Source organism: Colletotrichum siamense (genome assembly GCF_013390195.1).
Source record: "Colletotrichum siamense strain Cg363 chromosome Unknown KSG_Cg363_contig10, whole genome shotgun sequence".
NCBI classification, from domain to species: domain Eukaryota; kingdom Fungi; phylum Ascomycota; class Sordariomycetes; order Glomerellales; family Glomerellaceae; genus Colletotrichum; species Colletotrichum siamense.
Genome location: NW_023501023.1, coordinates 331,348 through 358,391, shown reverse-complemented (window position 1 = coordinate 358,391; position 27,044 = coordinate 331,348). Strand labels below are relative to the sequence as shown.

The window sequence follows — 27,044 nt, the reverse complement described above, 5'->3', positions numbered from 1 at the left end:
GTTGACTGGGCCGTAGAAGTCTGAACCGACGAAGGGTGGGATGATGATGTATTGATTACTCGGCACGATTTTATTAGTTTCTGATGGATACCGTAGACTCCGGGCGCGGAGGACACGGTGGTGGACACGGTGACAGGCCACGTTGCTCTGAGAGGTTGGTGAACGGGATGAAGTTGATTGACGGTCCGGGTGGAGAATGACGATTATGCCTGCCCGATCCAACTCCGGCGGCTGCCTGAAGACGCGGAACTTCGCTTATGCCAAGTAGAAAGAGAACCCCGCACCTGCCGTGAATTGTGTGGTGTTTTATGTCTGGACGATTAGCAAGACAGAAGGGGCGCCCGCTAGCTACTAAGGTAGTGGAGGTAATGTCAGCATCGGAGTTGGCCCAATTGAACGCTACAGCAGTCCGAGAGGTGCACCTATTCAGGCAAGTTTACTCGTCCCGTCAGCACAGTCCGAACACGCCAGTGTCTGTCCCAGGATTATTCGCATGAACGTAGTGCGCCTACCAGGATCACCCAACTATTCCGTTGAGTATGGCATTTGCTAGTTGAATTATCACCGTGTGACAACTTTGGGATGACTAAACAGAACGCATAAAGTCTGTCGTCTTCGTCGTCCTAGTCGTCCTCGTCGTCCTCTTCGTCCTTTCTGTTCGTCCTCGGGGTCCTTGTTGCTTTTATCATACTTCTTCTTCGGCAATTCGCATTTTGTCATTTCAAATTTGGTTACCATCTTGGTGGTGTCTTTTACATTGGTGTTCATTTTGAAATACGTGGAACCCGCCGTGAGAAGTTTTTGTTTCAGTGAAGGACTTATTCATCGCATCATATCTACTTATCCTTGTGGATTTTTCCACCCAAGCCTATCTGCTCTGAAAATGGTCAGAGCTGCATCATCGCTCTTATTATGTGTGGCCATCTTGTCACGATCATGCTCGACTGCATGGAGCCGACAATCTTGCTAATCAACTAGATCTTTTCTTTTCTCCAATATTCTATTCAGAATCGTCAGTAACAGTGACTTCGGGCTGAGGATGGCTCATGAGAGGTTGCAGATAAGCTGGCATCGAAACCCCAAGATCATCTCCGCTCAGCGATGCGACGCATCAACCGCCACGAAGAAGTCACTGACTGCAATATTATGCTGTCTTATGCTGTCGACTCGACCATCCCGTCAAGAATGTCGCTTGAGACCATTTGGGTATGCCCCACATGATAATGTCGACGACGGGCTGGGATCTGTCATTGAATCCTTGTTATCGTCGCTAGAGTTAAGAAATGGCACCTCAAATACGCGTTTTCCAGGGACTGTGCCCCTCCTCTCCCGCATGCTAAGAGGACCAGTGACAGGGTTCGTTTGACAAGAGGCATTATTAACAAAGAAGGGTCGTTCGTACTTGTTTACCACGACTTGTGACAGACTACCTTTATTCCAATGGCAGTCATGACAAAAGTATCAGATTCAAAGACCGGCCTCGAGGACTCCAAGATGACCCCCTCAAAGACGCAACAACCACAACATCGCGAGCCTTTCTCAACGACCTCAAACCATGATCTCGAAAGCTACCGCCAGACGGATGGAGACCCTACCGCCGTGGAATGGAACGGGCCTGAAGACCGGTGGTCACGCTCAATGCTCTCTACATCGCCGTATCCTACGGGATTCTCTACCTTCTTATTGCAACTTTTACCTTCGTCTTCAAAGAGCACTACGGGTTCGACGAAGCCTCTAGTGGTCTCTCCTTCTTGCCTGCAGGCATAGGAATGATCATCGGTGTAGTCGGTTTCGGGCAGCTAACCGACTTGATTGTGAAGCGGACGAAAGCCAAAGGCTTGGCACATAAGCCTGAGGATCGACTCAAGCCAGTTATGACCGTCCCTTGCGGACTAGCGATGCCGGTCGGTTTGTTTTTATACGGATGGACTGTGCAAAATGGGGTCCATTGGATCGTTCCAATGCTGGCGGTTTTGGCAATGTGTGCTGGATTGATGGGCACTATGGTAAGCCTAACCAAATTTTCCTCGCCAGAAACCTACTCACAAGACGACAGACCTGTATCCAGAACTATCTAATCGACGCCTATCCGCAGTACGCTGCCTCAGTAACAGCAGCGCTAGCGATTCTGAGGTCGCTCCTTGGTGCACTTCTGCCATTATCTGGCTTGGAAATGTATGCGGCGTTGGGTCTGGGCTGGGGAAAAAGCTTATTGGGATTTATAGCACTGACTCTGGTTCCAATTTTGGTTGCCTTCTACGCCTTTGGGGAGCGGATTCGCGGCAGATTCAACGCCGAACTGTGACCTGCCTTACTTCTTGTCGCCTTAAGCAACCCGGAGCTTTTAATGCTGGGAGTTTACTGTGCGCAGAGTCGCAGGCTGTCATTGCATTGTAATTTATGCTCGATGGGCCAGCTCAATTGTCAAGTTTGTGTTCGCGTGTAAAGTCTACCTCATCTACATGATAAGTGCAACGTTGGCGTATCCCGGTTCCCTAATTAAGAGCTTTCCTCTGTCTAAAATCATCTTTAAAGGTCTACGTCCTCCGGCCACGAGAGCCACGGTTGCCACGCTTGTCCCAAATGGCTGCTAATTGAACGAAGGAGGTACGATCCAGCGTCACCGATCTGCCAAAAGTTCTGCCCGAAATGCAAGAAGATGGCATAACGAGCCAATACAACCAAAGCCTCTGGAACTTGTCGTTCCAGCAAGCGAACGTAACGATCGGGGAGCATAATTGACCAAGTGAACATCATCCGCCGACCATAATCAACCCTGCCTGGATCCTTCAGATCATCAAGACCCGTATCCACAAGGCGAAGGGCCATCTCACACGCAGACTTGTCCTCCTCTTCCAAGTTAGGCGAGTGTGCTATGAGAGACTGCAGCGCCTTGTTTGGCTGTACGGTCTTGTCGTACATGTCTGCAGCGAGCCCCCTGGTCATCAATGGCCCAAGTTCTGTCTCCAAAAGAGACACCCAGTCTTGTTGGGCGGCAACGGCTTTGACTCCGCCATGAATTCTGACGCCTTGGGCGAAGCGATTGAGGAAGCTGGGGAAGCCCAAGCCGTCGTCACGTAGAACGTCCGCCAATATGTGACGACCGAGGACGGAGGAAAACAGTAACCGAGCCATGCACTTTTCTCGGCCATTCTCGTCGTGTGTCGCATTGAATAGCTCGATGGCTCTTGTCTGCAACCTAAATGCCTGATCAAGGTAGCGCGCCGACTGTTCGGACCGGGTGATGGAAAGGTGACGCGCAGACATGGCCAGAACGCCATGCATCAAAAAAGGAGCCTCCTGGGCAATTTTCAGAACTAGCTCGGTTGCCGGTCTACCAAGGCTGTCGTCGAACTCGGGAACGTACACATCGAAGCTGAAGTGGAGAAGTAGCTCCATGTGAAGCATGTTAACAGCATCGGGGTCTCCGATTGCCTGGGGACACGTTGAGCTGCCGCTTGGAGATGCCACAGCAGAACGATGTTCAGATCCGGGGGTCGAATCTTGGCTCTTGGTTGAAGCGTCAATTAGACGTATTCCAACAACTGTGAGACCGACTAACCCTGGTGTATGGCTCACTAGAAAAGGAGCATAGGCGGTCAGCCTTGATACAGTTGAAGCATGTGGGCCGTTGCTCGTCACACTGCCCAAAGAATATCAGATATCGTTCGCATGAGAAGGAAACAGCCTCGGTGTTGGGTTTGGAAGCAGACTTACCCGCATATGCCGTCGCTTACACTCAGTGCAGCCTTTCCTGCTTTTCTTGTGTTGACGGCGCAACATCCTAGTTGAATCAGCGTGGCTTGTTTGGGTCTGCTGTTTGTACGTTGACGACGCAACATCCCAGTTGAACATGCCGCTGGCAGATTTCTCTGGGTATGCAGCTACTCTTCGGGTCTGAAATGCCGACCATGGAAAACTCCACGGAACGCGAGGAAAAGATCCCGCCAAATATGACGGCGTCCGCCAAGATGATTTAACTCCGGTCTGTAGCTGACACCCCAGTCGGGTGGTAAAGCGCAGGGTCCATCTATTGAGCTTGTTAGTTCAGCAAATATTACGCTTTCATAGACATGGTATCCTTGAGATGGCATGAAATACGCGTATCTCCACAATAAAGGCATTTACGTGTATCACGGCCCCGCTGACAATACCGATCCGCCTTTGTAGGGCCGAGAAGAAGCTTTTCAGGCATGGAAAGTGGTCCATCGACAATGACCCCTGCCTTATCGGAAGCTCGAGGACGCTGCAAGGCACAAGATCTACCGTCGTGATTGAATCTTCCACCAAATGTATGGTCTTTAATGGCAGGTGCTAATTGATTTTGATAGCCGGTAGTCTAGTAGCTCATAGCCTGAAAACGGGAGGCACCATACGCGTTCCGTGACGGGCAATTTCAGGCGCCTAAATCCACCATGATGCTATTTTAGAGTCGAGGCTGAGTTGGCTGTGGCAGAAAGGAGTGCATTTGAGTCCACCATTGATTATTGAAGCCGGCGATGTCTGAACATTGTCTGTGGTGCATTTAGTAAGAAATATTTCTATTATGAAAGACTAGTGAGATTAAAAGCCTAAGACGCAACGCAACATCTTTAGCTTGTTGAATCAACCACCAGAAACAAACTTTCCTATCTCGTTCACACTCCTGATTCGATTGAACTACCATGGCACCAACGCTTCACCGACGCGACAGCGAGGTTATGGCATCTCTCTATCTATACGACCCATCGATGGCTGCAGCCTGCGTTTTCACCGTCCTGTTCTCTTTCACCCTCGCCGCGCACACGATCTTATGTTACAAAAAACAAACTCGCTACTTCATCCCATTCATAGTTGGCATCGTCTGCGAAATCCTGGGTTATGTGTCTCGTGCTATATCGGCAGCTCAAACACCAAACTGGCAGGTTATGCCTTACGCGCTGCAGTCCCTGATGCTACTCATCGCCCCTTCGCTGTTGGCAGCATCCATCTACGGTATGCTAGGTCGGCTGATCATCCTAGCAAATGGACGCGACTATAGTCCCGTTAGGCCTGAAATTCTTACAAAGGTGTTCATCACGAGCGATATTTTGTCATTCTTGGTACAAAGCGGAGGTGGAGGTATTCTCACAAATGCCAAGTCGCCGAGTAAGATTCAACTGGGCGAAAATGTCATCATCGTTGGCCTTTTCATTCAGCTCATTGGTTTTGCTCTTTTCATCGCCGTCACTGGAGTCTTCCACCGGCGGATTTCTCAAGAGTCTAGAATCCGAGGGCAACGTCTGAGACACGCCGTCTCTTGGGACAAGTTTCTTTGGATCTTGTACGGCGTCAGCGTACTAGTCTTTGTTCGTTCGCTATTTCGCGTCATTGAGTATATTCAAGGTTATGATGGATAGTGAGTTTCTTCTAGCTCGAACTTGTCCTTTTCGATTACTTATCGTGTCTTACCTTAGTTTGCAAACAACTGAGGTGTTTCTCTACATCTTTGATGCTACTCTCATCTTCCTGGTTACATTCATCCTAGCCGCGTTTCACCCTAGCAAGGTTATGACCGTGGACGACGACGGCAACATTGTCTCCCCCGATGGCTCACATGAATTGAGGAGCTTTGTATCGTTGGGAACTTACAGCGCCCAAGACCTGAGCGTCAGTCTGGCCCCGAAGGACAATACCAGAGGAGGCTATGGGCACTGACTCGCGACATGGTTCTTCTATTCTGAGGATAAGGCACCGCGGTTGACAACATTGGGGACGTTGTTTTGTTTTCTCTGAAACCTAATTATGACTTTGGCTATACTCCCAGAAGGGACCGGTAGACAACAAGAGGGACGGCCATGGAGAACAGAGATGGACGAGGACGAACAGGGACGGCAACAGGGACGGCAACGAGGACGACGACGGGGACGACGACGGGGACGAGAAAGAGGACGACTTCAAGGATGAAAAGCATAATGGCGGGGAATTATAACATCAAATTACGTACACGGCCCGGGTAGCAAAGCTTGTCGGTTCCCATTGTACATCCATAATGGGGTTCAGACACGTTGAACCCAAAGTCTCATTACAATTCATAGATTCGCTCATTTCATAAGCTCTGTTGTGCGAGCTTGTACCTCTACCGTGGTAGAAGAATTTGCCAAAGCATCACGTCAACCCCACCCTACTTCTGTGTGATCGCTATCGTCCTTGTCGTCGCTATGCTTCCTCAAGGTATGGAAATGAAGCCCATATCCGTCCACGAACTGCCATCAAAGTGGACATGTTTCAACTTGCGTCCGGATTGAAAGAAGCAATGGCTCAAATCGTGTGCCGCCTCCAATGGGACCTCGGGGATCGTGGATGATGCAGCCGTGACGCATGCGAGGTGGGTTGGGCTATCAGCTCCTTCGAATACCGGATCCGTTTCTGGGCCTTTCCACCCCTCAGAGTCGTTCTCATAAACGTATGAGATCTTTCCAGTTTTGGAATCCTGGTACAAAATCCATGTGTTGACGGCCGTTGACTTCTGCCCGCCTACTTCGCCCCTCGCGACTGCGAAGGCAGCCATTGTAAAGTTCGAATCGACCGTCACGGGAATCTCGCCCGAAGACGTGAGAGACTGGCCGCCTGAGGATCGGTCAAAGTTCTTCAGGCGTCCGGTGGTATCGCGGTAGATAATACGCGCACTAGAAGCTGCGGTTTGATCGCCAGCGGAGTGGGTAGTTTCTCGGGGTAGAATGGCCAGCGCCGAGCCAGGGGAAGCTGTGATACCGACCCTCTTGGGCTCTTGAAATCCTGGAGACTTGTAGTTGAAAAAGACTTCCATAACATCCCCATTTGAAGCTTGAAGAATGGTTGAGGGCCAGTAAGCAGCCATCTGGGTACCGGTGTTGCCGACTGTCCATCCCCCATTGTTAACGCTGTCACTTAGGCCTCCACGTGTGAACCCCTCTCGCCAGTTCACGCCCAATATCTTTTCCCCTGATCCAATGTAAAACAGCTCGGCTTGGGGGATGACCGGAAGTGGCTTCGTTGATTAGCACCTATAACTTGGGGTGACGTGAGGAGGCACATACTTCATCTGGCTTCGTCCAGAACTGACTAGCCCCAAAGGGCGAGCCCACCTTGGGCGCTGCGTCGACCTCCAATGGTGCAGTCCAGTTTTGGTAGATGCTCATGTACTGCAACCGTCTCAACAAAGAGTCCGGTCCCTGGAGCCAGACGTGTAGGGTAATGTCAGTTCCATAACGATAACCAACAGCTGCGAGCCCTGAGTTCGGTACTATCTTGGTTGCGCTCGTTGATGGCGTGCTACCGTCAGAGCCCGGGACAGTTGGGGCTGGCTCTTGGTTCTGGTTGGATGTAATCTTCCAGCCTGCTATACCGCCTACAACACCTGCAAGAACGAACGTCGCCACTCCGCCGAGTACGATGAGCAGCCAAGGCCTTCTGCGCTTTGCATTGTCTTGAGCTGTGCTTCCTGCTTCGTTCTGGTAGTATGCGCTCGTATATCCGTTGTTGTGTCCCGTTGACTCGTACCCATGACCCGCTAGTATCTTTTGCTCGTGAGATGTGTCGTGACTTGGAGCCGAACCGTTCTGCGATGGTGATGTCCAGTGGTGGGCCTCGAGAGTTACTGGAGTGGTGTCGTAGTGTGACGTGACCTCGAGTCCTGGTTGGGCAGACTGTCGTGGTTGATCCATGGCAAATCCTGCTAACTATGTGACGGGTGGGAATGGGCAAGAAACCAGAATCCGAAAGACCGTATGTGACATCGACAAACCTGAAGTCAGAACTTTACCTTTCAAGCCCCTGGGGGGAAGAGACGAAGAGGTCTCCATAAGTATCGGCTGGATCTCTCCGGCTCCCACTCGCTAGGTTCACTACGGAGCACCACATCGTCTGGCTTATTTGATGGATGGTCGTGCAAGGAGACATCGCATGTCTTGGCAATCCAGCATGAAGATCCTTTTTACTCTTGCAAAACGATCGAATCCCTACAAATCCCGCCGACACGGCAATGATGACAGGGGGTAAACAACCCTTCTGGTTGCTCAAGACCAAGGAAATTGGTAACTGTGCCGCAGGAACACGGTATTTAAGAACGTGGGGTCCAGAGAGCCCTTGCAACGGGCGCTAGATCAGGCTAGGTGCATCCATAGTTTAATTAAAGCTTGTTTGCGCCCACCAGTCGTGAGTCTCGGCGCTAAGGATGTCGACTCCAGTGTATTGGTAAGACGTGAGGTTATGGCAAGGCTCCCGGGGTATGAGACAGGTTAATTGGTACATGACCACCCAGGGGGCGACAGTGGTGCTTGGCCTTCGAGAATGTACAACAACGTTTATTATGAAGAGCAGGCTGAATTCAGGAGACGCAGCCGCCATAAACCCTGGCTTTGTGTGCGCTGCCAAATGACACGTTGAGAAACCAAAGTCCCTTTCCTCTAGTTCGCCTACTGTCTGTCAGCATTTAGGTATGATGGCACCAGCGATCAACCCTGCACTGTCCAAATGCAGGCAGCAAAACGGCAACCTGGCGCACAGGGGGTCTTCAGCTGTTTCCTTGGCGCGCAAATAAGCGGCCGCCCGGCTGCCTTTCTGCCTGCTCTGTCGGTGTCTGGCTTTTCCCGTCCATCCTAGTATTTTCAAGTTCCGATTTCTCGGTAGAGTCTTGCCTTCCGGACGGAGACCGGACGGACAGTTGCATGGACTACTTGGAAAACAGAGACAACAGAGTTGGCGGAGACGAGTATGATGATAATAAACATGATGATTCGACTTGTTTAGCGGTGCGCGCTCTCGGCATAGTGTCTCTTCATAGCCAGCGCAGTAAATGCGAGCACACATACGTATGCGAAGAAGAATGGTCGTCCATACTTTTGCGTCGATCTTTGAAGATTGGATCCGCCGAGGCAGACTTGCAGGCGGCCGGCCTTGCCCCTAAGCATCCATGGCTTGGCCCTCACGTTAGCCACAGTGAATAGTGGTCACATGGAGGGGCATGACACTGCTGACGGCATGAGACAGGAATGATCTGCGTCTCTATCGCCACCAAAGCTACACAACCCGATTTTATTTCAACTGTAGTAGTTCCGTGATCTGAAAAGACTTACGCGAATGTTCTCTCGACTTTGATACCATTTCACACCATTTGTAGGGTTCTAGGCATCATGCTTCTCTGTAGCCTCTGCCAGTCTCTTCCATTGGAAGACCTGGCCCCCTTTCCTGACGACAAGACCACGAGAACTCTAAGTGGGAAACAGAGATTCCAGCACATTATCTTAGACGATCATGAGAAAGGGAAACCCATTCCATGTATGGGTATTCCGTACCATCCCGATCTTGCTTCGCTCCGTCAAGCATCAATCAACGGATGCGTTCTATGTCAGGCAATTGAGAAGGAGGTCGATGCGCTGTTGGAGGAGATTAAGACACTAGAACATCCAAATCTGGGTGCATACAAGTGGGTTCCTGACTGGAACATGTGGTTGACTCAACGTGGCGAGTCTGGCGGCGACGGATTCTGGGTTGTTTGCAGCAGCGTTGGAGACGAGGGTCGATATTGCTTGATGCCCGTCGCATCGATCGGCTTTGCTTCTGATGAAGGTGAGTAGTGTCTGGATTCCCAAGACGCTCTGATTGCATCTTGTGACTGACAGAAACAACTGATAGATGATCCTCTCTCTATCGGCTCTAGCGACCGCGTTTTAAAAGAGGTTCCGAACCAAACCACATTGAACCTCATTCTCAAGTGGCTCAAAGCCTGCGACGAGCACCCGCACTGCAAAGCGCAGCACGCTCGAATGCCAACTCGCCTTTTGGACGTTGGCACGTCAGACTCTGGGTCAATCATTAAACTCGTTCAGCCGGACCCTGACCTCTGTAACCGGTATGTTACCCTCAGTTACTGTTGGGGAAAGGGGCAGAAACACTTTGTTACCACTAGTGAGACTATCCAGGCTCGAAGAGACGGTATTGATATCAATCAACTTCCGCAAACTCTTCGAGACGCTGTAACTCTGACTCGGATGGTCGGGGTAAGATACCTTTGGATCGACAGCCTGTGTATCTGTCAGGATGACCTGAAGGACTGGGAACGAGAGTCAGCGCAAATGGCTGCTGTGTACTCGAACTCGTATCTGACGCTTGCCGCTGTAAAGTCCGGCGATACCAATGGAGGTTTACTGTCAGCTCGAACCCCTCAAACCTACTTCAAACTTCCACGGAAGGGTTCTTCTCCAGATGAGTACATCTTGGCAACGGCCTTAACCCTCGATCACGATACCATTCACCAATTTCATATGCGGATGAAAAAGGAGCCTCTCACGAAGAGAGCGTGGGGCTTCCAGGAACGTGTTCTCGCTCGCCGAATCCTGCACTTCTCAAGCCAGCAGATGTACTGGGAATGTCTTGAAGGGTTTGAAGCAGAGCAAGGACTGAAGCTGAACTACCGCATACCTTTCATCAACGATGACACCCAGCTTGTGGAGTATGTCGACCAGCGTCGTAACAATGCACATCCCACAAATCCTAGGTGGGAAGGACTCGACCACTCCTCCACCTTGACGAGAAATTGGCACGAACTCCTCTGGGAGTACGGCCCGCGAGAGTTGACAAATCCTCTGGACAAGCTTCCAGCATTCTCTGGCATTGCCAAGTCCTTGAGCAAAAGCTTTAAGGATGGATACTTGGCTGGTCTTTGGCGTGGGTCTTTGATCGAAGGCTTATGCTGGCAAGCTCTGCGCTGTAAATCCATCGAGCAATACCGCGCACCCTCATGGTCTTGGGCCTCAGTCGACGGAATACCGGCGACCGGCTTACTTGGGGTGACGGAAGAAGTGGCAAGTATTCTTGAAGCCAAGGTTGAAATCGACGGGGACAACCCCTTCGGTCGCGTGAAAGACGGCTGGATCAAGCTCGAGGCGCCCCTGGTCAAGATGTCGCTCTCCGATGCGAAGGGGCCCACAGGCCATATGCTGTTCCGAAGCGATAAGGGAGGCGGTGATTGCTTTGGCATGCTGGATACCATTAACCGAAGCTATGAAGCCAGTGCAGAGCTCATCAGGTCGATGGAAGTGTACGCATTGATGTTGGCTTACACGTATGGCGGACCAGGAAGACCGGACCCCGAGCGGAAGGATCCCTGCGCTCATGGGATTTATGTCACTCCTGCAGTGGACCGGCCAGGCTGTATGAGAAGAATTGGCGCAGTTCTTCAAAACGTAAAGGAGTTTGGCGCTGATGAGCTTGCATCTTCTAGAACTACCATAACAATAGTTTGAGCCAATTCGAATATACTACGCTGAACGTCTCGTAACATCTCTTTCTTTATATCACCTGAGATTACTTTGGGCTTATTTCTGGTGCCTTGTCAAACTCAGTGTGATATTCTCTTGTGAGGCGGTGAAGGCGAGGAAGTGTTGATCTTTGTCATAGGATTAAGAAGCCTACTTGACTACAGGCGTCTAACCTGAAGTTCTCGACTGGCTGGTCGAGCTGGTCCCAGTAAGTTAGTTGCAAGCTGTGCTACCTGGAGTTTTCTAATCAGACCCCCGACTTTTCTGCGCTAGAGCGAACACTTTTCTTGTGTGCTCGCTATCATCATTGCCATTATAGTCACTATCATAGTTACTGTCATTATTAGGATTATCATCGTCGTCCTTCGTCGTCGTCCTCGTAAAAGGGACCAAGTTCACAGGAAACGTAGCCACCCACACATAGGAAAATTAGGTGGTCTCTTGGTAATTAGGGAGAAGAGAAGTGGATGTGAATAAAGACAGTTTGTTATGGCGAATATTTCATTGCCCAAACGAGAAATATGCCTAGCTATGAAGTGGTATTGTTCCGGTGACTAGCGGCAGATTCGGGTACGCTTTCCGTGTCGTAAGCCGGGCGAACTTTAGACCTGTCAGCTGTGCCGTCAGAGCCAGTCGATATTGCGGTATTGATAAGACTAGACCGTTCTAGCAATATTACTTGATTGAGAAACAAATTCTGTTTGGATAGTTCTCTTACCGCCGGGTTTTTATAACTCGAAGGCTGCCATCTTGAAAAGCTGCTTCGAGTACTCACGGTACACAGGCGTTGGGGCCGTCGGTGGCCACCACACCACAGCCCATTCGGCAACTTCGTTTACCGACTCAAACACAAGCTATCCTCACGCCTGCTGACGCCAGGGTGAACTTATGTGGAAAGGCGAGAATGCCCCCAAAACAATGTTCAGGTGTCTTGAATACCCCACAACCCAATCTCTAGGGCTCTCTTGCAATCAGTCACCCACCGCCAGCATCATGCCCAGTATGCACTGGTCATGCCAGATCGCCGAGCTATCTAGCACAGCCACGCCGGTGCGGCACCGAACCGGGAGCTGTTGCGGGGCCAAGTTGGTTCCAAGATGGCATTAATACAGACTACCAACCTTTACTTCGTTGACGACATGGCTCAGGTTTGCTGCTTTCAACTGCACACATCTCAACAATCAAAGATAGCTGCTCGACCTGTACACGACACCTCAATCCTGAGAGGGTTCTACGGGATCCAGCTTGCCCAATCGCCTCTTTCGGGTCACGACGAGACGACCTACACCGCCATGCTACGCGTCGCTGCCACGAAAGTCACTGGTCACGATCAAAGCACGGTCACTTCATTTCATATCCGACTGATGAGTCGCACCGCTGATTTCAGAACAAAGTCACGAGCTCCAGGTCGGAAGAGAAACATTCTTCATTGAAGTCTTCCGCAATATCGCAAAAGAGTGTTTGGGGGTATTGTCTCCATACTTCGTCTCATTACCTTCACCAAATTACGCCAATTCCACCATGCTCCTTCTGGTCTTCAAAGTCTTTTTCATCACATCATACATGCGCTGAAAACACACGAAAAGCACAACCGCGACGGCCAGGCCGCGAGATCCGCAAACGACGGGGTTCCTTAGTGGAAGTCGCCGATGCGAGGGCCGAAGTACTCGCCGTCCGCGAGGGTCTTGAGACGGCAAGCCAGACCTTCGCAGCCTTCTGACACAACGCTGTTACCCCACCAGTCAACCTCAATATCTTGCCACTGAAGGCCGAAGAACATGATGATGCCGGAGATGGCAATGCCGCAAGAGAAGGCAGCGGAGAGAACGAAGTTGTACTGCAAAGAGAGTCAGTAACTGCACACAACAGTCAAGAGGGGGATAGTGAAAACTTACCTTGGACCAGAAGCCAAGGAAGCGGCTCTTGAGGTAGACCCAAGAGAAGTACGCAATGGGGACGGAGGGCCAGACAAAAGACATGTTGTAGGGAGCCCAGACGAGAGCACCGTACATCATGGCGACGGGGTGAATCTGGCGGATCCACTTCCAGCGGGGGAAGGCCTTGCCAAGACCCCAGAAGATGAGGACGACGGCAACACCAAGAGGGAAACCGAGGAGGGTCTCAGTGTACTGGCCACCGGCACCCCAGATCTTCTTGGGGCCAACGGTACCCCAAAGGACAGAGGCGGTAAAGAAGGTGTTGATGCCGGGGCAGGTCATCTTGAACTTGGCATCGGCAGTGCAGATTCCCGGAATGCTAGTCATCTGGAACTTCAAGACGCCGAGACACACGAGGGTAGACACGAGCGTCGCGACCATCTGAGCCCAGAAAGTATGACGAGGGGGAATCTTCACGTAGTGCGCAAGCTTAAGATCGTTGGAGAACCAAACGGCGTGGGCGCAGGTGACGTAGCCGAAGGACTTGAAGTAGTTCATGGCCAGGGCGTTACCCTCAACCCAGGAACCACCGATGAACTCAGCAAGCACGTTGAGGGTGACCTCGATACCAGTCATAGCCTTGATGATACCGACAGGGACGACGAAAATCAGGCAGAGGATGATACCATAAAAGACGACACCAACGGTGGTGTACGTGGGCCAAGCGGCAATACCGGCGCAGCCAAGTGCAATGGCGACGATGAGGGTGAGGAGGTACCACCACTCAGGAACCTCGGGGTAGACCTTCATAAGACGGTTGTGGACGTCGAGGACCTGGTCCTTCTCGATGTCGCTGTTCTTGCGGAAGCTGCCGATCAGAGCCTTGAAGCCGAGAGCGATCTCATGCCGGTGGTAGAGGATGGCGTAGGTAATGGTGGCGGTGTAGATGGCGAAGAAGAACATGTAGATCATGGTGTTGGCGGCGCCCAGGAACGGGGGGGAGTAAGCCTCGTAGGCCTCCTTATCGAAGAGACCGTGCTCGTTGACAGCGCGCGACACGTTGTACAGCTTGCCGAAGTGGTCGTAGACCTTGTTGGAGTTGATGGGGAGGTATCCGGTGTTGTAGGTGTTGGTGTACCAGACGGCGATGATGACGAAGCCGGAAATGAGAGTTCCGAGGAACTTGTTGAAGGTGGAAAAGAAGGGAACCATCAAGGGGTCAGTGTTGTCGAAGAGACTGCGCCCGTTAGTAAGTGTTCTCGTGAATCAAACCCAATGGCAGTACTCACAGGATGTTCCAGTCGAAAGTGGGCCAGGGGTTGAATCCAAGACCGCTGTTGAAGCCGGTGATGGTGGCCAGGTTGCGGTTGTTGGGCGCGATCCAGGTCATCCAGCTGAAGGTGCTGAGAGCCGTGAAGATGTAGTTGGGGAACCAGAACCACACGAACATGGCAGCGAAGGCGATGTAGAAGAACTTCTGTCTGCTAAGGTTCCAGACACTGCGGAAAGGACCGTCAACGGTGCTGTTCTTGTCGCTGTGGAAGGCGGCGTTCAGGGCGATGGTCACCAGAGACGCGGGCCAGACACAGTACGAGGGGTACACGAGGAAACGACGGCAGAGACCGGCCAGACCGTAGCCGATGAAGTTGGTTGACAGCGAGATGAGGAGTTGGTAACCGAAGTTGGCGGCATACGGCATGTTGAAAAACTGGGGGAGCCACTGGACAGTACTGTTAGTTGAGGTTCATCGTCAAGGTGCAAAGTTGCACCGGGTAGAAGCCTACCTGAGTCCAGATGATGTAGTTAGTATACGGGATGTTGTACGCAACGTTGGCCATGATCGTGATGAGCATGTGCTCCTTGCGGTTGAACGGGCCAGGGTTGAGCGAGATACGGGAGCCAAAGACAGTGAAGCCGACGTCAGGAAGAGCCTTCTCCCACAACTTACCCAAGGGGTAAGCGAGCAGCTGGGCAACGTTGGCCAAAATCGTGATAGACGGGTAGCGGACGGAGAAGAGCTGGTTCACAAAGGCGAGCAGAGCGGAGAAGAGCAGACCGATAACCCATGCACGAATGGTCGACGAGGGCATGGTGGGGTCGTCATGGTTGTCGACGACGGCGCGCACCTCAGAGTAGGGCGAGTTGCCCGTGATGAGGGCGGCCTCGAGCTTCATCTCCTGGATCAGAGTCTCGTGCTTCTCGGGGTTCTCGAAGACGTCGTCGTTCTGGAGGAAAGCCTCAATCTTCTCGATAATGACGAGCGGGAAGTTGGGGTCCTTCTCGTGGATCTTGTGGACGTTAAACATCATCTCGCGAACCTCCTCAAGGGACATCTGCGAAGCGAGCTCCTTGGCCTCGAGCAGATCGTCCTCGGTGACGTTGAGCTCCATCTCTACGTGCTCATTGTAGTCGGTGCCCTCGGGATGAGCGTCGACGAACTAGGTCAAGCGACTTAGTACACCGTCCTGTGAGTTGAGGCTCAAGTGAGCCTCCTAAGACATTGTACTTACGGGCTCGGCCTTCTCGTTGGAGACCACGCCGCCCTGGGCGGCGGGCCGTTGTTCACGGATTTCGGACATGGTTGCGCTGGGTCAGGACTCTTCACCTTGAGTAAGGTACGGAGGGGCTGATCTGCAGGACCCGTTGACTTTTGGGCTGGAAATATGCCAGTGACCGAGGAACGAGAAGAAACGGGGAAAGAGGGGACGAGGACATCAAGACCTTTTAATATCCAGTGCCACGAGGGCGACCGGCCCAAGCTCGCCATCCATATGCTTATCGACGGGTGGGACCCGGGGGTTCCAACCGCCTGGCAACGAACGGGCAGGACGATGGTGACAGTCGGTGTTGCCACAAGACGATCCTCAGGAAAGGACCCCTTGCCCCCCAAGATGGGACTCGATGCTGGGACGGCATAGGCTGGGATGGACAGAGCTTCCTCTTCAGAAGGCAGGGGTGATGTGGCATGGGTGATCATGTTCAGGGCTGGACTTCCAGCCGCCCCCCTCGTCTGGACGTGCAGCCGGAGGGTGCAGTGCAACCCTGGCGGCAGACATCTCTACCTTCTGCATTCGACATGGCCGATATCAAAGGTTCCCGGGCGTTGGAGGAGGGATCGATGTGCGTCTTTACTTTGCCCGCTTTGGGTGGCTTGCCCAGCCGAGCGTGAGACAGGAAGGATGAGAGACATGATGACGAAGAGCAGAATGAAGAAGAAGGAACGTGAGAAGGATCGAGGCAAGATGCCCCGGCCATATCAGGACAGAGAAGGTACGGATACATTTCCATGAACAAACATGGACGGCAAGATGCCTATCTGCGGCCCTCTTGTGGTTCATCCTCACTTCTTTTCCTGGATTGGGGGGGACGGACGGAAACGAATGCCACCTCCACCTCCCGGCTACCCACCGGGATCAGTCCCAGTCACTGCGAACCTGCAGACGGGGCATCAAGTCCAACGCAGAGGGATCCCTGGTGCATTGCATGGGTGGTATGGAACCTTCTCTCAAGGCGCAAGAGCTTCCGCCATTGTCGCCGTTGGCATCTTTCACGCCTGAGATGGCGCATATCTCTTTCCTTAGATTCGCGGGTCTCCGCCGGCCTTCAGTCATCCCATGCAGTCGGGACCTCGGACGACCTTGATCTGGTAAGGCAAAGTTAGACAGCTCTCGGCCGAGGAACTTTTGAGAGCAACTACTGTACGACGAGTGCAGGCAATCCATCCTCCCAATCAAACCAGGACGTTGATTCTTGGGACTGGGCGCAACTCAAGTCGCAATCGCGATGGCTTCATCGTGGTGCGACGTTTCCGCCCGCAGACAGAGTGCAGCCCTTTCTCATTCGGTGTCGATCGGGCTGAAGACAGGTTGTCGGTCGGCGAACCAATTCTTCTATTCGCAAATCCTGCCTTCTCATCAACCGGCATGAGGATGATTTGCTGCTACGGCTCCCACACCATCTGCAATCTCCCCCGGCAAAAGCAGTGGCGGGGGGATGCTGGTGGCAAGGTGGCTATCCGTCGCTGCGTGCCATCTGTGCCCATCTCGGGGTCTCTTTCGGCACTGACCGTAACGGCGCTGCTTGTGTGCGTTGTGTCGCGCGTGGGCTTGCGGGTGCACGCAGTACCGTACTGTACACTCAACGCCCTGCGTCTGGCAAGTCGTACCTCTTGTGGGACTGACCCGGTGATCAATCAGTGTGAGGGAGCCTCCGCGGAAGAAGTGAACGTCGTCTTGAAGTCCGTTTCTTGCTTGGGGGCCGGCGGGGAGCGCGCGATAAGATGGGGGGATGGTGAGGTGAACCCTTGTTGGGTCGCGGAGCGGACTGGGAGGGCGCCCGGGCACGGTACTCTGAGCCCTTGAACGCATTCCTCAGACCCTAATCGTTGAAGATCTGCGAGTCTTATTCGCTGTGCCGCTTCGCTTCTACACATACCACATGAAGAGACTTAACTAGACCGAAAAGCTCTGGTTCAGCTCTTGACACATCACGTTGCAATGCAACATTCTAGACATCGTGGCCGCCGAGAGACATGCCCGGGAAGCACTGTCAGGCTGGCATCGAAGAAGCATAGAAGGATGCTGGAAAACGGTTGTTCATCCTCTTGGTGTGGTGGCTGGACGCAACGCATGGCTGAGCCCTACCAACGAATCAAACGTCGGCATCTGTTTTCCGTCTTCAGGGTTGTGCACTAGTCGACGGCATAGGCGACTAACATCTTGGCAAATTTGGCCAGAACACCAAGACGGACATGATCAAAGATGGGCGTTGAACCCGCTGGACCCTGCGAGGGAGAGGGAGTGGCGCCGTCCCCGAAGCCTCCCAAGCCTCCCAAGACCGACCAAGACTCACAAGCTTTCCAAGGCGATTTCCAAGAGCTCCAAGACCATCGCGATATGCTTCCAAGACGCCCAAGACTTGCCATCCGTGCAGTGTCAAGAGATCTTGCCCGAAAAAAGCTTGTCCGCCATGTGTTCTCGCTGCACACCATCGCCGCCTCACCAGGCCTGAGATGAACAGCTGAAAAGTCGAGTCGTTACGTTCGTGGGACGGGAAGCACGTTCATCCAGAGACAACGGCCAGCCCCGGCTGTCTTTCCTTTCCCCTCTCACAAGCACCAGCTCCGTCTCCCCGTGTCTTATCGGCCAGACGTCTGGGGATTTGCATGCCCCATTGGCCATTCACATGCGTCAGGCCTCCTCCAGTGGTATCATCCGGCCAGACAGAAGGTGGCAAGTTGATTAACCTGTGCTCGTCTGCCGCAGGAGAGTTCTTCTGGAGGAACTTTTTGACGGTCGGCGAGGGGGCCACCAATGTCGACCCTGGCTAGCCCCCTCACGAGCTCCTAGTATCGGCAGCTTATTAGATGGGTCGACAACGCGTCCTATCAATCGCCCCGGCTGATTTTCTGTCCCGACATTGGCTGGATTTTCTCATTGCTTTGGCAAGAATCCTACTCTCTCAAAACCGAGCACCTCGGTTTCCCCCACGCTAACAATGATCCCTAAAGCATCCTCTCCTCACCAGAGGAAACCAGGTTCATCAAGCAACGCGGGTTTCGTATTCTCCAGGCGGGATTTCCTTCGAGCCATCTGCCAACAGGGAGAAGAAAAGGTACTAATTTCATGTTCACAACGTACACCAGCCATTTGCAGCGAGTTCCCTGCGACAGCTGGCCAGTCGTACGAGCAGACTTTCGCTTCGTCTAAACCAGACCGGGACTGGTTTCTTCTCCAGATTTCTTCTTCGGGCAGGTCGATTCCGTCCCCAACACCAACTGGAGGCGCGCGTCCCTCAATCTTATCCCCTCCCCGGTCCGTCGTCGCATGGCGTAATCCCCTCCACCGTTATCGCAACCGCAACAGCGCGCGTGATCGTTATCTCTCCGGGGCAATTTGCTCGACAAAGTGCTTAAAGTCAGGCCCATCCGCCAAGACCTTTCTCTCGCGCCAAGCTATCGTCAGGAACGTTTGTGCGGCGCGACTCAATTGATGCCTTCGGTAGGGCGCTCGTGGTGCAGCCGCCGTGCCGCAGGTTTGGCCGTGAAAGGCAGGCTCGTAACCATGGATCCCCTCATTCGACACTTTTCTACTGTCCCGAACACCGAACCAACTGGTAGGAACCTTCAGTCATGTGGCTATTCCGGCCAAAGGAAAGCTTCCGTATTCGAACCGATTCACCGCGGTGACGCGCTTGGCAGCGAGATGCACTGACTCGCCCGGGGCACAATTTCAGCACTTCTCCTGCTCTGTAGAAGGGGCCTTCTTCATTCGGAGCTTGTGATGGGAACTTTCTACAGTGTCTCGGTTTTTCTGAATTCAAAGTATCACCAAAGACTCTATTGCAGCCGTAGTAAAGACCATGGGTCGCGCAAATCGTCGTAGACGATGTCTCGGTTCGCGGCTTTTAGGTCCTGACTTGGCGATGCCAATGCTCCGTCTGGGCACATGGTGCCGTCTTGGAAGTCTTGGTAGTCTGTCTTTTCCAGGAAACCTCAGCTCCCCAGCTGAGTCCACCATGTTCCTCAAATGCCTCTGAGCAGAATTGCTATCGCAGCTTAAATTATTGGTCGAGGACTGTCCCCCTCATTATCCCTGACTGATAATGATTCTTGGCATGCATTGACAGGCTGTTGGGAGTCTGGAGTGTACCCGACCGCTTGGCATCGGTTGCATGGCTGGAATCGGCCATCGTACCGGGTCGTCAGTTTGCGGAAGGTCCTTGAGAGGCCAATGGAGAGAGTGCGAGACTGTTGTTGGTTGATTGCCTCCCTCCGCGATGCCATTGCTATTTCCAGATCTTCGGGTAGTATCGTGAAGTTGCCAGATGAAAGGGGACTCTGCGCGAGGAATTCGAACCGGTTCTAGCCTATCGGGTGCCCTCCAAACTGCGTGAAGGTCTCTATCAGCTGGATGGGTGCATTCAGACCCCCGTTTTCACGAACTGGGCGTCTTGCCACCGGGTCGAATGGCGTCAGGATCACCATGTAAGTCAACTGGGTACGGACTTGATATGCCTCGCTTAGATCATGGCCAGAATCTCGGAGACAGCGAACAGACGCTATGCTGATCTGCGCCTTGGAAATGCGAACTGCTTGTTGATCCAACTGTTTAAGGCTGAGAGCATCCTCCAACTCTCACAATCTACGTAATCATCTCATCCGGCCTCTGGTCAAGAGCTGTGGAGGCGAACCGAAAACACGCCATGCGTGCAATTTGGGAGGTTGGCCGAGGCCTATTAGGCTGGCGCAGTGATGCCGTAGTATACCACCGCCAACGGCTCTGCCATTCGATACTTCTCGACCGATCCTTCAAGTGAGACGGCAGGAACTTTTGACGCTGCCAAGGAAGAACTTTCGAAGAACTTTCGTTGGGCTCACAAGACAAGAAGGAGACATACATGGAATAGTCCGAAAGAAGAACGCTTTCTATTACAGTAATGAAGCTAGCCACGAAGTACCAAAGAAATCTATAAGCTCATATGTTCGACCATGAGAGAACCGTCTATTTGCACGCTCGCTAAATTGGTGGCCGTTGTCCAACAGATACATCGCCTCGATGGGATCCGTCAACGCCCAAACTCCATGCATACCACCCAACTTCAGCAAACCAAAGAGCAATCCAGACTGGCGGGCCAAAGGTTCCCCAGAAATTGCCCGGTTCTTATCTCGAGCCTGCCTGCATGGATCGAAGGATCGAACGAACCCCGGCAAACTCGAGCTCTTCCATAGTCTCCTCCCAAAGGCGCTCAGTGGCTGCCTTTCCCTTCGGTTCGTATAACATGGAGGCAAATCTTGACAGTCATGTTAGCTAAGCTCTTACTAACTTGGAAGGCAAACTTACGGAGAGATCTCCCAGTCCATGAGAAAGCTGCCATGGGTCTCTTCCCCTCTTACCACCGCGGCATTGACATAGGTTGATGCGGCTTTCTCGAGTGACCTTCCAGTAAGGCTCTTGGCCGCTCCCATGAACGCCTTCAGTATGCCGCTCAGGTTGGTGTGTAGATTCGTTCCCTTGGTCAAGCCGGGATCGACAAGATTGACGACGACGTCCTCCTTTCTTACGTACTCGGCGATTTTGATCATGAAGCACTGGCCCAGAATCTTCGAGTTTGGATATCGCTCGAGGTTGTTGAACGTCTTCTCATCGTCGAAGGCAGGCAGAAGAGGTACTTTGTCGGCTTCCTTGAAGTTGGCCATCAAGGATGTACCCGAGTTGACGATGGATAGAGTCCGGGCCTTTCCATCGACCTTCTTTGCTTTCAGAACTGGAAGCAGGAGTATAGCTAAGAGCGCCGTTGACAGGTAGTTCACTTGGATTGATTCCTCGTGCCCATACCGCGAGAGCTGGAAATGTTCCTTCACGATGCCGGCGTTGAGGATGACGAAGTCGATGCGGGGAAGCGTGGCACACCGGTCAACGAATTGTTGGATGGAATCGTATGACATCATGTCCAGAGGCCAAACTTCAATGTTGGCTGAAGGATGCGTCTGGCGTAACTTTGATGCGGCTTCCTCTCCCTTCTTCTGAGATCGTACAGCCATGATGAGATGGCTCAGCTTATGCTCCAGCAGCATCTCCGCGCAAGTCAAACCGATCCCGGCGTTGGAGCCTGTGATGATTGCAGTCTGTCCGGAGAGCGAGAGATCGTTGGGAGGCATTTGCGGTTTGGCGCACATGGCCTTCACTGTCAAACCCATTGTGCCTGAGGTCAGGGGCGGGAGGTTGATGGAGCTCGTCATGATAAGAGGCAATGTGGTGGGCTGTATGGGTATGCGATATTTGCTGTAAGCTTTTGCTGGGGAAATTGCGATGTAAGTGTTCAATGTCGTCGTTGAAGGTGTGTTTGAGTCTCTCCATCTTGTCGTCTCAGTGGTGTTCTTATATTTTGAGGAAAGACATGAAGTCATCAGCACCTGTACATAATGAAGCTCGTCATTGCTTCGCCCATCCATTTTTGGGCATAAGTCTCTTGTTTTGCCCTTATGAAAAGACGTCGAATGATGACCTAAAGGGGTAAATGGTCATGCTCGGAAGCGTCACCGGGCCCGAGCCCGGGAGTCACCCAGTCCGACCGGCACCAAGCCCCACTTGATTGCGCCTTGATCCCGGAACAGCTCGGGGATACACCACGCGTGCTCCGGGCTTAACAAAAGGGTTTAAAAGCGGATACCCGTGTGTTTTTCCTCGATTGCTCTCCCATTTAAGTAATCTTATTGGGGAACGAATCCTCGCAGAAAGCCGCTAGGCCGGAAGAGGGCAACAATCGAGTGTCAGCATGACTGGGCTTGTGGCGCTCAGCACCGGAGCGGGGTACGCGACAGCGTAGGCTTACGATGAATGAAGGAACAGTAAGGATCCATTGGGCACGTGTCTTCGCACCAAACGGCTTTTGCTTCAGCCTACCTGTCTCTGAGACCTTAACTCCTCAGCTTCTTCATTGCATTCCCTTTTGGGTCAACAGTAGACTTCAACTCTTGGCCTACAGCTTTACTCCGGCCAGCGAGAGTCGGCCACTCATCTAAAACTTACACTTGCGGAATTAGCATTGCTCATCTCCGGTAGCTTCAGCCACGTGCAACCCGACAGCAGCCGGAAGAAGTTCAGGTCAGGCGATCATCGCTGGCAGCCTGGAAACCGCAGACTCTACGTATGTTGGGGCACTGCAGTGAGCTTGGCGGTCCATAATGGGAAAACAGAAGTCCGGTGGTATGGCATTCTATGTCTGTCAACGTGTTCATGTCTGACTCGCTTCATCAGCGAACAAGGGGTTTGCCTTTGTCATCGCAGACTCAAATGGCAAGCCAAACTCGGGTGACCGCAAGTTGATCCGAAGCCATGTCATGCGAGGAAAGAACACACGCGCAACACGGCCGCGGGTCGTGCAGAACCGCGACAGGGCCCTAATAACTACGGACAGTGTTCAGACGTCAGATCCCGCGCCAACGGTGCCTCAGTCGACATGGAGTCCCCTGATGATAGAAGACCCTGCAAGCCCGAGTGATGAAGTCGAACCGGAGGGTCTTCTGAGACTGTTGCGTACCCCTTTTGACGTCTTTGCTTGCCCATTTGCAGATGAGATTGACTCGAGCTCAAAAGAGATGTTATTCGAATGTACGTCGTCTTGGACCCCCCTTCCAATCAGATCCAGTCATACTCATTAATGCTTAGTCTATGCCATAATCAAGGAAGCCATGTACCCTGTTGAGTGGTGCGTTCGGTTTGACGCAAGCAAGACTCCGTGGTTCCATTGGCTGCTGGTGGATCCAGCCTATCTACACTCCGTCCTCTTCACTGTCGCGATGTTACATGACTGGCTTCTGGGAAGCAAGCGAAGCAAGAAAACCAACTACCATATTTGCAAGTCGTTGACCTATCTGAACGAGAACATTGCTTCCAAGGAAATGGCCATCGCGGACTCAACGGTCGCCACAATTGTGACTATGAGTATGGTGGCAGAGATGTTCGGAGATCATGCGGCATCAGCTGCGCATGTTGCTGGTCTTCGGCAAATAGTCAAACTAAGAGGCGGAATTGAGAGCTTTAGACATAACCTACAGCTCTTTGCAAAGATATGCCGGTGAGTCTATCGTGTCGGCCGCGTCTATTCAGAAGGCTTACCCAGATCAGCGTTGATATCGGCTGGTCGCTCATCACGGGAGAAAGTCCGGTGTACTTTAGCGATAACCTTTCCTACGAGCCGGCATTCGCCTCCATTCTAGGTCCTTCACCCGGGGGAGTTACACCCTCACAAGGGCCCTCTCCTATGCGAAACTTTGTTGAGTCTCTTGATCTCCGGCTCGGCTACATATTCCAAGATCTACAAGACTTTTCTAGCATGGTGAAAATCTTGTTCCGAACACAGAAGATAGACCCTATCAAGTTCCAACAACTCATGACTTCTATTCAGTATCGGCTGCTCTACCTCGAGCTGGATGACGGTTCCATGGCGGAATCTTTGCGTCTGGCCATGCTTGGCTTCATTGCGACACTCTATCTCCACATTCTTGGTGCCAGATTGCGGTTCGTCTGGTTATCAAACAGGCTTCGGGAGACGCTACAGGCAGTTGACCTGTCGCGAGTGGAAACACCTTCATCGAGACTTCTACTAGCCTGGATACTAGTCATCGGGTCTACGGCCGTGTTCGATGATAACGACGATGTATGGCTGTTACCAAAGCTGGCTTCATTGCGCAATTCGCTCAGTCACACCTGGCCAAAAGCAAAGGAGAATCTCGCAAAGGTCATGTGGATTGATAACATCCACGATGCGAAGGGTATAAAAGTTTTCGAAAAGTTAGTGCTGCACGTGGCTCAAATCCCTTCTGCCAATGAGGGAGCCGAGTCGGAAGACGTCGACGTTCTTTTTGAGCTTTCCGATCAATCCTATCAAGTCCTCCATCGCATGACTGCCGAAAAAGAACGCGTGTCAACATGATGGGTCGCATATCGGTGGTGCAGGTACGGCGCGCCACACTCGGAGACCCTGCAGCGTTTCTGCAACTTGCCGTTGCAATATCGACTCTTCAGCGGCACTGATAACCCACTTGAGAAAAGACCTCGCAGACTGGGTACCGTTTGACTTCCAAAGTCCCTTTTCAGAGTGCATCTCCGGCATGATATGTTGGACCAACGGGAGAGCGGGGCTGCTTGGCGGGTAAACTGGTGCCTGGTTAGAGCGAGCTTTTGCTTTCAATTGCGATTTCTTCCGGTCACAAATACATCCAGCGTTTGAAGTATGCCTTTTGTAGCCTAGTATAATATAAAAAATCGACTGCCAATATGTCGCGGCATCTGGCGTCTTGTCAATGGAATCTCTCAACTTGAGCAGCATGCGCAGCTGACGTGAGCGGCATTAGGCCCTCGGCAACCTGCAAGTGTCGCGATCCACTTCACGCTCAACGACAGCGATTGGGCTTCTCGGTTCTTCAAGAGGAGCATCCGTCACACTTCACATTCAAGGGTCCGGAAGATCCCTGTTCCAACACGTCGTGATCTGGGCCGACCTGCGTTGGAGTGAGGGGTCTGGTGGATTGATTAAGAGTCCAGGCTGTAAATAAAAGCAGGCTACCCTCTCGCTGAAGGAATCTGCAACAGAAACTTGGCGCACACAGATACCGACGAGATCAATCACGATGTCATCGCTTGAAGCAACCGGTGAATTCCGTATCTCCAACCCCGAGGGGTCAACACGAGAACAGATCGCGAAAGATGCGCCCCAGCTTCAAGACTTTGCCGAGAAGTATCCCGAGTTACCCATATACACACCCTCGTCAGAATCCTACGTGATCGTGAGGCCATTTTACAATGGCGCAGCGACAAAGCAGCCTCTAGCGATCCTCAGACCAAGAACAGACGCCGAGGTCGCCGCCGTGGTTAAAGAAGCAAAGGCTCAGAACCTGCCCTTCGGTATTAGAGCTGGCGGACACGACCTTAGCTTCACACAAAATCAAGGGAAAGATGGCATCATGATCGATCTCCGCGCCCTTGACAGCGCCGTCGTCGCTGAGGACAGGAAGTCGGTCCGTGTCGGCGGCGGTATCATAGGCCTCGCCCTGTCAAAGTTCCTTCATGAACACAAACTCCTGACGCCTCACGGATGGTGTTCGGGCGTGGGAATCGCGGGCTGGGCCATGGGCGGCGGATACGGGTACTCCAGCGCCTTCTATGGCCTTGGTGTTGACCAGATTCTGGGGGCCCGATTGGTCCTCGCGAGCGGCGAGGTGGTCGACACTGACCAGCACCCTAATGGAAAGGAGTTGCTCTGGGCACTTCGCGGTGCGGGCAATGGCAACTTCGGTATCGTGGTCGAACTTCGACTCAAGGTGTATCCTGAGACGGCCTGCTTGGGTGGTCTCGTAGGATTCCCGAACTCTGAGACCGGCCAGGTCTTGAACAAATTTAGCGAGATGGAGAAAGATTTGCCTATTAATACCGCGGCAGAGATTACTCACATGGCGATGCCTGGCGTTGGGCCCGTCCTGAGTTTCTTCCTCGTATGGACACCTACAGATGGTAACCTCGACGAAGGCTGGGAGTTTCATCGTAAGATCAAGTCTCTTGGGACAGTCCTCTTGGACACTGTAGCAGAAAGTATGTCGCATCCTGGCCTGTTGTCTACAACAAGCGCTGACACCCACAGCTACCGATTACGGATTCTTCAGCTCCTTCCCCAACCCTTCCGGCACTCATTATTACCCGCGAGTGTGTACTATCGAGTACATGACACCAGAAATCAACAACATCATCGCTGCCAACCCTCCTCCCGGGCCGTGGTGCGCGAACGTCATTCACAGCGCTCATGGCAGGGTCCTAGAGCCGAACCCGGAGGCGTGTTACCCGCTGCGGAAGCGCCACCGTATCTTCAACCCAAACGCCGGTGTCCAGGATGCTCAGGGTGAAACCACGGAATTCGAAGGCTATAAAGAGTGGAACGACGGTCTTATAGCCAAGTTGAAGGAAAAGGGTCTGACCCTGCCCTACGGCTACCGCAATTTGTCCCCCGAATCGGATATAGATTGGGTGGCTACTTACGGAGAGGAAACACTGGAGAGGTTGAAGGAGGTTAAGAACAAGTTCGATCCTGAGAACGTCTTCAGGACGGGATATCCGCGGTTGGAACTCTTGTGATATCGGGCGTTCAGCCGCCGACGGGACGACTGCTTTGAGGCCTCCTCGGGCCGAGGAATGGCTTGAGTATCGTTCCGACCAAGACATTGACATTCCACTCGAATAAACAAACTTCTAATTTACCAAGATTCGATCGACGCTATTGGCAGTTGATGGGAAGATCATCTGACGAACTGACGCGATGCCACATCTTATCTGTCTTCAATGCTGCGTTCGACGTGAGCCAAGTTTCAAAGACCATTGATTCAACAGCTCTGCAAGGTTGTTGGGTGCATCTCAAA

The 27,044-nt window shown here is 52.5% G+C and overlaps 8 protein-coding genes across 8 annotated transcripts; 5 read left to right on the top strand and 3 right to left on the bottom strand.

The window, feature by feature from the left end:
- Positions 1 to 4,664: 4,664 nt before the first annotated feature.
- On the top strand, positions 4,665 to 5,676 carry RTM1-2 (Protein RTM1; the record flags this gene model as incomplete). The annotated part of the gene is made up of 2 exons (XM_036645853.1): positions 4,665 to 5,377; positions 5,436 to 5,676. 2 exons carry the CDS (start codon positions 4,665 to 4,667, stop codon positions 5,674 to 5,676), a joined length of 954 nt encoding a protein of 317 aa, XP_036487968.1.
- A 511-nt stretch (positions 5,677 to 6,187) lies between these two features.
- On the bottom strand, positions 6,188 to 7,664 carry CGCS363_v014003 (uncharacterized protein; the record flags this gene model as incomplete). The annotated part of the gene is made up of 2 exons (XM_036645852.1): positions 6,188 to 6,988; positions 7,038 to 7,664. 2 exons carry the CDS (start codon positions 7,662 to 7,664, stop codon positions 6,188 to 6,190), a joined length of 1,428 nt encoding a protein of 475 aa, XP_036488662.1.
- A 1,614-nt stretch (positions 7,665 to 9,278) lies between these two features.
- Positions 9,279 to 11,243, top strand: CGCS363_v014002 (uncharacterized protein; the record flags this gene model as incomplete). The annotated part of the gene is made up of 3 exons (XM_036645851.1): positions 9,279 to 9,567; positions 9,634 to 9,850; positions 9,908 to 11,243. The coding sequence occupies 3 exons, from the start codon at positions 9,279 to 9,281 to the stop codon at positions 11,241 to 11,243; spliced, it is 1,842 nt and encodes a 613-aa protein (XP_036487963.1).
- Positions 11,244 to 12,891: 1,648 nt separating this feature from the next.
- isp4-3 (Sexual differentiation process protein isp4) lies at positions 12,892 to 15,714 on the bottom strand (the record flags this gene model as incomplete). Its single annotated transcript, XM_036645850.1, has 5 exons — positions 12,892 to 13,095; positions 13,154 to 14,372; positions 14,425 to 14,855; positions 14,920 to 15,573; positions 15,646 to 15,714. 5 exons carry the CDS (start codon positions 15,712 to 15,714, stop codon positions 12,892 to 12,894), a joined length of 2,577 nt encoding a protein of 858 aa, XP_036487964.1.
- A 4,332-nt stretch (positions 15,715 to 20,046) lies between these two features.
- On the top strand, positions 20,047 to 20,285 carry CGCS363_v014000 (uncharacterized protein; the record flags this gene model as incomplete). The annotated part of the gene is made up of 2 exons (XM_036645849.1): positions 20,047 to 20,120; positions 20,171 to 20,285. 2 exons carry the CDS (start codon positions 20,047 to 20,049, stop codon positions 20,283 to 20,285), a joined length of 189 nt encoding a protein of 62 aa, XP_036488852.1.
- Positions 20,286 to 20,796: 511 nt separating this feature from the next.
- On the bottom strand, positions 20,797 to 21,833 carry tropG-0 (Short-chain dehydrogenase/reductase tropG; the record flags this gene model as incomplete). The annotated part of the gene is made up of 2 exons (XM_036645848.1): positions 20,797 to 20,926; positions 20,977 to 21,833. The coding sequence occupies 2 exons, from the start codon at positions 21,831 to 21,833 to the stop codon at positions 20,797 to 20,799; spliced, it is 987 nt and encodes a 328-aa protein (XP_036488801.1).
- Positions 21,834 to 22,820: 987 nt separating this feature from the next.
- CGCS363_v013998 (uncharacterized protein) lies at positions 22,821 to 24,571 on the top strand (the record flags this gene model as incomplete). Its single annotated transcript, XM_036645847.1, has 4 exons — positions 22,821 to 22,842; positions 22,894 to 23,247; positions 23,305 to 23,713; positions 23,764 to 24,571. 4 exons carry the CDS (start codon positions 22,821 to 22,823, stop codon positions 24,569 to 24,571), a joined length of 1,593 nt encoding a protein of 530 aa, XP_036488593.1.
- Positions 24,572 to 25,268: 697 nt separating this feature from the next.
- Positions 25,269 to 26,763, top strand: aurO-0 (FAD-linked oxidoreductase aurO; the record flags this gene model as incomplete). The annotated part of the gene is made up of 2 exons (XM_036645846.1): positions 25,269 to 26,226; positions 26,276 to 26,763. The coding sequence occupies 2 exons, from the start codon at positions 25,269 to 25,271 to the stop codon at positions 26,761 to 26,763; spliced, it is 1,446 nt and encodes a 481-aa protein (XP_036488803.1).
- Positions 26,764 to 27,044: the final 281 nt, after the last annotated feature.